Below are 10,069 nucleotides of genomic sequence, written 5' to 3' on the forward strand. Positions count from 1 at the left end.
CCGCCTCATAAACAGTATAAAATCCATTTTCATGGGAAAGTGTTAAATTTTGAATAGAGTGCTAAAGGGGAGTGGAGTTGTTAGCCCAAATTACTTTCAACCATTTCGCCAACTCAGTAAAATAGCCTAATAATTTCACCAACTTTACTGAGTCGCATCTCACCGTTATTATCTTTGCAACTATTTATTTATCACCTCAAAAAAGGTGACCACATTCATATTTCATCGATCGCAATATTTTGCCCGTTAGCAATGCGATTCTCTCTCTCTCCGGCTCGCTACAGTCATCAACAATCCGATATCAAGATCAATGAGTGAGCTTTGTTGAAAAGTGAAAGTTCGATACTGTTCGGCTCTTCCTTCTTCGTTGTTATGAACCGTTATAATATTTTGAATTTATTAGTATTCAGTGCGACGTCTTTTTTCGGCCATTCTTCATCGTTCTGCTGGTTCCAAATGGGTCATTGTTTAAATTCACACAGTTATCGCGCGGGTCCATTGTGCCCAGTTGCTTTCTAATGTTGCAAACAAAAACCTTATTGCATTTATGATAAATGTGCAGTCGCGAACTTGTGCCCATCGCAGATCGAGTCTATTATTATGGGTTGTTACGATCATATCAAATGCAATCCATTAACATTTAATTCTAGACTATGATACCCTTGATTGTAGATCTTTTGCTAATGCTTGGCACGGCTATAAACACGCATACACAGACAGCCAGACGCACACACATACACTCGTGTGCATTTGCAACTATGCGAGAAGGCTCTGATTACGTTAAATGGTTGTGTAATAATAATGATGCATGAAAAATGGCCATTATTTATTAAAGGCAAATGAGCGATGAGTACCGCATATGTGTGTATGCTTTGTTTTCAAAGCGACCGATGCAAAGCACACGATTTGACCATTTCAATCGTTGGTTATCGTGGTAAAAAATGCTCCTATGTACAAGATAGAGATTCTACTCTGAATCACAAATGTTTTCAGTCAGTTATATTTTTTTTTTGTTATGATCGAGTGCGCACGTACGCGCGAATTTGTTTATGAGTATTTGAGCGCTTGTGCATTCTTTCATTGAAGCACACATAATCATTTCTCACATAATTAAATTATAGCCAACGGCCAAATCAAGCGAATCAAGGAATATTTTATCTTTTCCTAGTTATTATTAAATTTTGTATACGATTTTATCGAATTTTTACATCCACACTTTTTCTCTCTCGTACCAAGCACGAATGTGATTGTAAATATTCTTTTTTCTTCAAGCCCATTTTATGTGGAAACTTTGGTATTTGCCAAAAATTCAACGAATAATGAGCAATATAGTTTGGATGCGCAAATGAAACCAACTGATTTCCCAGGCGATTGACTAACATAGGTTGCATATCATACGAGCGAACTGTAAAAAGTTTAAGTTTATCGATTTGCTGACGTGTTTACAAGCCTCTCACCTTTCGATAACCTTTTCGATTCCAACACAGTTTTCTGCCGGAACGATGTTCTTGTTCAATCTCAGAATGCATGCGTGCTACGATAGAGATTTTCAAGGTTAGCCGATTGCCATCAAGTACGTGCATTGATTAATGCGTTGCAATGAGCTTGTTTAAATTTACATATTTTATCCGTTGCGTGTGCGTTTAGGTCTTGATGATCGTTCGATTTATTGCTGACTCAAAGTGAGTAGTCGTGAAATTATGCCAAAGCCATAAATAAAATGAACATACACACGAGAGAATTTTACACCCGCCAAAGCAAACGGGATACGTGTATTCTAGTTTTCTTGAGTTTTGTTCTAAATTTAAAAAAAAGTTGATTTGTCATTCACATTTTACGCAGAGTGGAGCACAGTTTATCAACTCACCAGCGTTATTTGCGAAGAGAGCAATGTTCCAATGAAACAGAAAAGAAAACACGTAAACACCATCACTAATTACAACATACGATATTGTCACATAAACGATATTTCTTTTGTATTCAATGTAACTGAATGCGAATGTATGCGCTATATAAGGAAGACGACAGGCATGAATCGGGTAAGAAATGATCGTCGAAAATTAATTTGAAACTGAATTGGTTGCTGTAGCGAAATCCGCGTGCAAGAGAAAATGAGAAATCAGAAAGATCGAAGAATGCCATTGTTAATGCAATGTTGAAAGTTTGATTTGAGACATTGGCGACTGATTGTGACTCTATCTGAGCGTTTTTAAAACGACAATTTCTTATATCGACATTTCATTTTACATCGCATATTTCGTTTGTGTCCAGTTTAAATTCACATATTCTCATCGATGCAATTTAAAGTAACGCACCGGAATGTATTCATGTTGTGTTCGTTCTCTCTCTCTCTCTCTCTCTCTCTCTCTCTCTCTGGTGTCTTTCTTTTTCTGTGTTCAAGTGAATTTGTTGTATTGTTCGATTGTCTTGTATTCGTTTCTGCCAAGTGCTTGAAATCAAAGTCTTTTTTTTTGCTATGAGTCGATTTAATGCGTAGCAGGAAATAAAATGCAACATGATTGTTGCCGTTTAAAATAGCAAAAGAATGCGATGCTATTGTTGTAACATTCTTGCATTAAGTAGCAAGTTTAGTGATTTACTGTGATTTTGTTGCATGATGATTATAGCCAAAGTGAATCTTTGGTGGTGGTCCACTTTCGAAAGTCCAATCAAATCGACTACGGAAAATACCACAAAATTAAAGTAAAATTTCAATTTCACCAATGGGCAATTTCTTAGTACCGAAGCAGCACAACCTCAGCAACCATTTTTTTCTTCGAAAAAAAAACAACAATGCACGGTGAGAAACTGTGTAGTATTTGTTGAGTTTGCGATAAACCGCGACTAACTGTATTCGATCGGAACATGGTCATTTGCCACCAAAGACGCAAATCGTTCAGTTACAAAAAAGGTGTTGTGTTGTGTATGCGCGCGATATTGTCATGTTCATTATTGTTTTTATCCTTTTTTAATTCGCTTGTTTCATTTAAAATGTAAATTGAATTAATGTTTCGACTGTGGTCGCGTCGACTTCTCTCTCTCTCTCTCTCTCTCTCTCTCTCTCTCTCTCTCTCTCTTCGACAATATTCCTTGTTTGCAATATTCGATTTTAAATCCAAACGGTTTGCTGTGAGATTTTGTCGATCTGTTTTTCGAGTCTTATTGTGAGCCTGAGATGTTGTTTTCAGTTTCAAAGCAAAGCAGTTGGTGAAGTGAGGTCAACTGATCAGTCGGAGCAGGAGGTCATTACAATTTCTTTCATTTGCATTCAACGGTCAACACGCATTTAAAATACTGTTCAATTTGAACTAAGACTTTACTTTCGCACACAAATATTCAAATTCAACAAGATAAAAACAATCGAATACCTTTTCTTTTTAAAAATCATGCATCCGATTTCCCACTGAATTTGCTTTGAAATAATGCTCTTTGAGGAAATGCAATATGTGTGCCTCGAAACAATTTCCGTCAAAATGCACCTGCGAGAAAAAAAATTCTCACTCAGAAATTGCGAAAGGCTGTCCGAGCATTGTGAAACACAAAAGAAATAAACACAAAATACCAATGAAGTGTAAGCCGAACACATGGAAAAGAATAATATTTCAATGAAGTTTTTCTTGTTTTAAATTAAGTCAACGGAGTTTTAAATTATGTGAAAGAATGCGTTATGATTTAAACGTTGATAAATAAAAATGGAACAAAGCAAAAGAGATTGTGACATAAAACCATAAACCCATCGACAGACATATCGATAACAAGTGATGATTTGCTATGAATTTCCCAGCAATTCAAGTGCTTTTCGTATTATTCGAGTCCATATGTGTCGCACACCATATTTCTTCAACGTTTATTGACGTTTTACTATTCGCAAAACAATCTCGATGGTTTTTTTTTTTCTATCTTCTCAATATCTACGGTACAATCAAGTATAACTGCGACCGGAGAGTGCAGATCAAGAAAGCGAAAAAAATGGACAGTTAAAAACAAGTAGCCAACGCTAATATGTATTCGCTGATCGTGTTTCCAGTCACGCGGTTCGATTCGAACAATGTTTTTTTTGTTTCGTTTCTGTGTGCCGTTGATAAATGCAGGTTTTTTACGTGTAATTCGTCTTGTGTTTTTTTTTTTGTTAGTTGCATGTAAACATTGCAATACTTTCATATTACTGCAGTCGATTTGACACTTTGATAAATCACGCCTTGGTCCACAAGCGCTCTTTTTGTGTGTTAAAATATCGTTTGCATTTGTCAACTGTAACATGATCGACAATCGCTTAAATTGAATTCATATCGGAAATCGAATATCATTATTTCAATTCAGTTAATTTTGCGTTTTAATCCAAATTTGTTTATTTCTTCTTTTCACATTTAACGAATACGAATGCATTTTAAGAAATGAAATCGATTCCATGCCTAACATTGCCAATCGTCATAATTCACCGGTTAAACTATGAGAAAATATGGTTTACCTTATTAAAATATCAAAATGGTTTTTGTAGCCGATTGGAAGAATCAATTGTGTTTTTGTGCGGTGCGCAGATTTGGTTTCAATTAAACGGCTCTTGTGTCTCATAAACATATATCATATATATTATCTTTTGTTTGTGGTACGTGTTTGCCGTTGGTCGGACCGTGTGATTAATGTGCACAATTTTGTTCTGAATGAAACAAAATCTCAAGACGTTCGTTCCATTTTTCAGCGATATTTATGACTTAAGTCGAATAATTCGACTACTCAATTGCTCTTTGAACTATTTGAAGTCAAAATTCGACGTTTTTTCATCGTTCCATCGGCCATAATTCAGTTAAAGATGTTGTGTGTGCGCCAGCGCGCTGAATTCAACGTTTTATGGATGCTTTTTGATTCCATAAAAGAATAAAACCGCAATTGTAATAAAATTTAATGCATAGATTGGATGGGAAAAGTGTTCACATGAGCTCTTCTTTTGGCTTATAGCCATCGTTTGTTTTGTGTGGATTAATTTCAAATGCATATTTGGTGTGAATCCCATTTATGATTTTTTCGCACCAATGTGAACACACACAAGCAATGTTCAATGAAAAATGCGTTGAATTAAAAGCAAGCCGCGCTCGCGTTCTATGCGCATCATATAATATGATGAGAAAAACGGCAAACGAAAGAAACACATTCGAAATACAAATATGAAAATTGTCGATTTATTTGAGCCAACAAATTACTGAGCTACGCTCAAAGAATATTCCGTGTTCTGTCACCATCAATTAAATCGCTTTTTTTCTCCTTTATTTTCAACTTAAAGCGCGCGCACTTCATTTCATTGCTTGCCCTTTTTTTCCCCATTCCACAGCAAAAAAAAAAGACATTCTAGACACACTAGATTGGTACTGCTGTGCTGTCTAAGTAAACAGTCATTGCTTTAATGGTGTGTGTGTGTATGTGTGTTAAATTGTTGACTGTCGAGGTGTCATCTTACACGGTCGTGTGAATAATTCCATTTAATTGAGATATCACACATTCGCTTCGCTTCACAATTTACTTTGCCCATTCGTTTTGTTACGCATCCACAAGTTGGTTTGATTTTTAAGACGACCGCAATGCGAACCGTTTCTTTTTTTTTCTTTTTCGTTGTCACTTGGAGTACCTCGGTGTTCACTTGAAAAATTCATTATTTAACTGTTTTTTCTAATAGGGTGATTAGTAATGCTTTTGTTCGTTGATGTTAAGCCTAGAAAATTGATCTAATTCTTCTGGTTTTCTCGCCATAGACACACTCATTTCAACAAGAAGATTAAATGGTGTAATCTCCGTTGTTGCTGTTGTTCCTTTTTTGTTATTCATTTCAAACTGAAACGCCCGGTTTCATATGCTGATTTAAATAAAAATCGCATTACAGCGAATCGAAGATTATTATTATTATTTTTAAATCAAATCACCATTTTCCGATATGCAAGAGAAATAATAAGGAAATGCCGATGTGTTTGTATTGAGTGCATTTATTTTATGCTCATTTTGATCAAAGTGAAACAACTTTGGGGCTTGGACTTTTAATTAAAATTTATCGCATCGTTGATGTTGATAAAATGTACCAAACGGCTTTGCAAAACCCAAATAAAATGCTTAATAAAATAATATTTCGTTAAATAAAAACATTTTGGTTGGAAGTTTGGCGAAAACAGCCAAGAAATGAGTCAATTAAATGGACGAAATTAAATCCAATCACCAGTGATTGATTTCTTAGTTTATGGCAATTTTTCGTTCTTTTTTTTATAAATATTTTTCACACAACGACCTTCATCTTGGGTGTTCAACAATTTCTGCGAGAGGAAGGAAAAAGGAACACAAAAAAATGTGCACAAATTTCGATATAGTCATATTGCCAAACTTGTATTCGAGCACCATTATTGTTGGTCATTTATTTTCAATTTAATACATCGAAGCTGGCCGTGCACAAAATAAATAAAACAAATTAAATTTAATTCAACTAGAAAATGATTGCACAAAAATTTATCATTTTTTATTCCCTCTCTGTCTGTCTGTCTCGCTCTTATAGCCCGTGGTAATTTTTGTGTAATTTTCTTTGCACTCGAAATATATACATGAATGATTTGACTCGATTTTCTCGTATGTTGCCTGCAAACAGTGAACGATAAGCATAACCACTCTTGTGTTACTTATCAATCAACACTGGCTGAGAAAATGTTTCAAAATTGAAACCAGATCGATCGTTGATTGTTGATAACGTAAAACGCCTCACGTATCTCTCGTACTGAATATGCCACATTAAAAACGGTTTCATCAATTTACACAAGCTTACACAACTTAATGATTTCATTTTGTGGAAAAAAGCATGTTATTTGTTTTACATGGCAGAGCCTGGCAAAGTCCAAGTATCCCAAATTGCTTTCAAGAACATATAGTAATTTAATTAAAATTTACGTCTTTGCCTGTAGCTGCATTTTCGATCAGTTTTGCGTGCAAAAACGGTAATTTGCGTAAATGACGTTGCACTCACAACGATAATTGTAATTTTAATGTTTATGTCTCAATTTTGTGGAAAAAAAATTATAACTTAAATGAATATGACCTTTTCGTAGACACACTCATCATTTCGAAAGTGTACGGAATACAGGCTCTGTGGGTCAACAAAAAAGTTAAAAACAAAACACGCGTTGAATTGGAGATGAAAGGCCATTTCTTCTTTCCATCGACCGGTCTTGGTACGTGCATTGAAGACACGTATGAAATAGAATCATAATCGGAAATGACACATTCACAGCGTGTGCTCAGTCGCATTTGATTTCTTGCATTTCATGCGTTTGCTAGCCGTTAATGGTTTTGAATAGGCACAGTAATCAAATACCACCTTGTGCGTGTTTGATCGGTACATTTTGACTGTAACCATTGAAATTGATTTATCGAAACATTTCTCCAGTGTAACTTGTCCAATTAAAACATCACTCGCTTGTATACCACCATTTCATTTGAGCCTGTCATAAAAAAAAAAACAACGTTAGACAATCAGTTTGAAATCCATACCATCCACATGGAATTCCGCAATTGAAATTCCATTCATTTTTTTCGGTATTCGTTGGATTTTATTCAAGCCAATGATGAAATATTAGATGAAGATGAAACGAAATTACTTTCGACTTCTTCGATTCATTCATAATCACAAACGATCCATGGCTAATGACGTTACATAAGACCCATATGCATCGATGCATCGAGAATGATGCAGAAAAGATGATGATAAGATCTGAATTTCTGCAAATAAATGATTTTTAAAATCTTGAATCCAAGGCATTCATTAGAATCAATTTGGTTTTTTTTACCATTCGAAATTGGTCATAATACGATCATGAATGTTTGCCTCATAAAAACACAATATATTACTATGGACGATGGTGTCGCAACGACACCCGTAAAATTACTATAACGAACAAATATCGAATTGAATAGCGGTAAGTGATTGTATCGATTGCCGTGCACGGCACAACAAGATGCGCACACCATTTGCATTCATTTGAAAAATATAAATGTATAAATTGGTAAATGTTTGCTGTTTGGAAGTGAACACGAAAACAAATGTCGATAAAATTAAGCAAAACTGTTTTTCACCTGTGCGTGTGAATATGATGTTTTTGATGATGGTTTAGTCCGTGCTCGGCTCTGGTGCATCCCATTCGAATAATACGGTTGCTGTGCGCTTTGTCAGCTTAAATGTCATTAAAACACTTTCATTACTTGCGTCGCAGTGGCGTTATTTATCCAATTTAATTGAATACATGGCATGGATATTAATATTTTCACTCTCTTTCTCTTCGCTCGTGTGTGCTTGCATATGATTTGCAATGCAATGCATATAATGATATTAATTTAGCATCAATATGCATAATTTAATCGCATAACATTTTCTATTTTACGATCCGTTCAAATGGTTGTGATGTTTTAATTGTTAACGCAAAGTGAAAATGGGTCCGGCATGTGGTAAATTGGATATCATTAAAACTGAAGAAAAAAAACTTGATCTCGTACACTCTTGTTGTTCAATCAGCCTATTTATTGACATGGACAGAAAACAAGGGACAAAATGAAAAATGCAAACGAATATTGAATACGATTATTTTTATGAGATCAGCAACTTGATTACAACGTTTTATGAGATCGCCTAGCCTATATTTTATTTCGAACCAATTCTACAACATTTCAGTTCATTACACTACATTTTTTATCATCTACATACTTTGCATATCTACTAATGCTGATTTTTATAATCATATCAGACGAAAAAACGCACATACTACTTCTAAACTTGAATCGTCGTAAATATCATTTGGTTGTTTCCGGATAAAGGATCTAAGACCACCTTCAATATTTCTCTAAAGTTTAAGTGCCGATGAAGTTTCTCAATAAATTAATGAAGCATTTTATACGTTACACTTAATTTCGCCAAGGAGTGTATTTGTAAGATTAGCTCTGTGCAGAACATATTTGATATAGATTTTTAGTAGCTTCAAAAGATTTAAATTGATCTTTGTGTAGATTATAAAAAGCTATTTAAAAATCATTTATTTCGAAATATGGTTTTGTCATAATATGACCGAATGTATGGTAAATTTAAAAATGACCCAGCTGCAGAAATGGTGCAACGACCAGTTATAGATAAAACCTCTCAATAATATGTGCTATTCACAAACAAAAGATTCTTTACTTGGCTCGTATTGTGTGGTTTTACTGTATTGTGAGTTGTTTTCAACTGCGTAAAAGTTTTAATATATTGTAAATATTTGTTCCAACCTATTTTAAAATTCAGTCAATAATATCCAGAGCTACGTATTTATATTGCCGAACAAAAAAGACATTTTTATTATTTTATTGTTTATTGTTTTCAGCTTTAAATTAAGTCGCCAAATGAAAACGTTAATTTCAGTTCATGCAAAACACTTGCAAGTGAAGTGCACAGTTTTAATTCTATAACATTGTCAATGTGAATCTGCAATGAGTTTAAAAGATACTGTAGTAAAAATTTGTGCATTGCTTTTTCTACCGATGCTTTTAACTGAAAATCCAGTTCCACCTATACCACCAATTGGACAAGTGTCGATAGAAAAACCACCAGATACAATGCCACCGCATTTAGAAATAAATCCAAAATGGCCCATTTTTGTGCCTCCAATCATAGTACCACCGATTATAAAACCTCGTGAGTGCGTTTGCACAATGCAATACGATCCGTGGTGTGGATCCGATGGTAAGACCTATGGCAACCTGTGTTTATATCTATGCGAAGCAGCCAAGAAAGTACCATTGCTGTTAGTACACAAAGGCGAATGCTAATAAAACATAATGCAAATCATCATCTGGAAAAATGTATGGCATGGATGTGAGTTGAGATGCCAATGGAAACAAAAACAAAAAAAATCAAATGTGTTTGAAGTGAAATTTTATTAAATCAAAGCATACAAATAGATCTTAAGTCCTTTTTCATATGACGGCCTAAGAAGAAAACAATAACATACAGAATATTCTGCAAAAAGACGAATACAAATTTATGTGATCAAAAACCAAATATACAAACAGACAGCGCAAA

At 34.6% G+C, this 10,069-nt stretch overlaps 1 protein-coding gene across 1 annotated transcript; it reads left to right on the top strand.

Annotated features, from left to right (window-relative positions):
• The first annotated feature begins 9,477 nt into the window (after positions 1–9,477).
• Positions 9,478–9,816, top strand: LOC116339723 (repetitive proline-rich cell wall protein 1-like). The gene has a single exon (XM_031765756.1). The coding sequence runs from the start codon at positions 9,478–9,480 to the stop codon at positions 9,814–9,816; it is 339 nt and encodes a 112-aa protein (XP_031621616.1).
• Positions 9,817–10,069: the final 253 nt, after the last annotated feature.

This window comes from Contarinia nasturtii, unplaced genomic scaffold (genome assembly GCF_009176525.2).
Source record: "Contarinia nasturtii isolate CC-2019 unplaced genomic scaffold, AAFC_CNas_1.1 Cnas_scaffold_533, whole genome shotgun sequence".
In the NCBI taxonomy this organism is placed as follows: Eukaryota; Metazoa; Arthropoda; class Insecta; order Diptera; family Cecidomyiidae; genus Contarinia; species Contarinia nasturtii.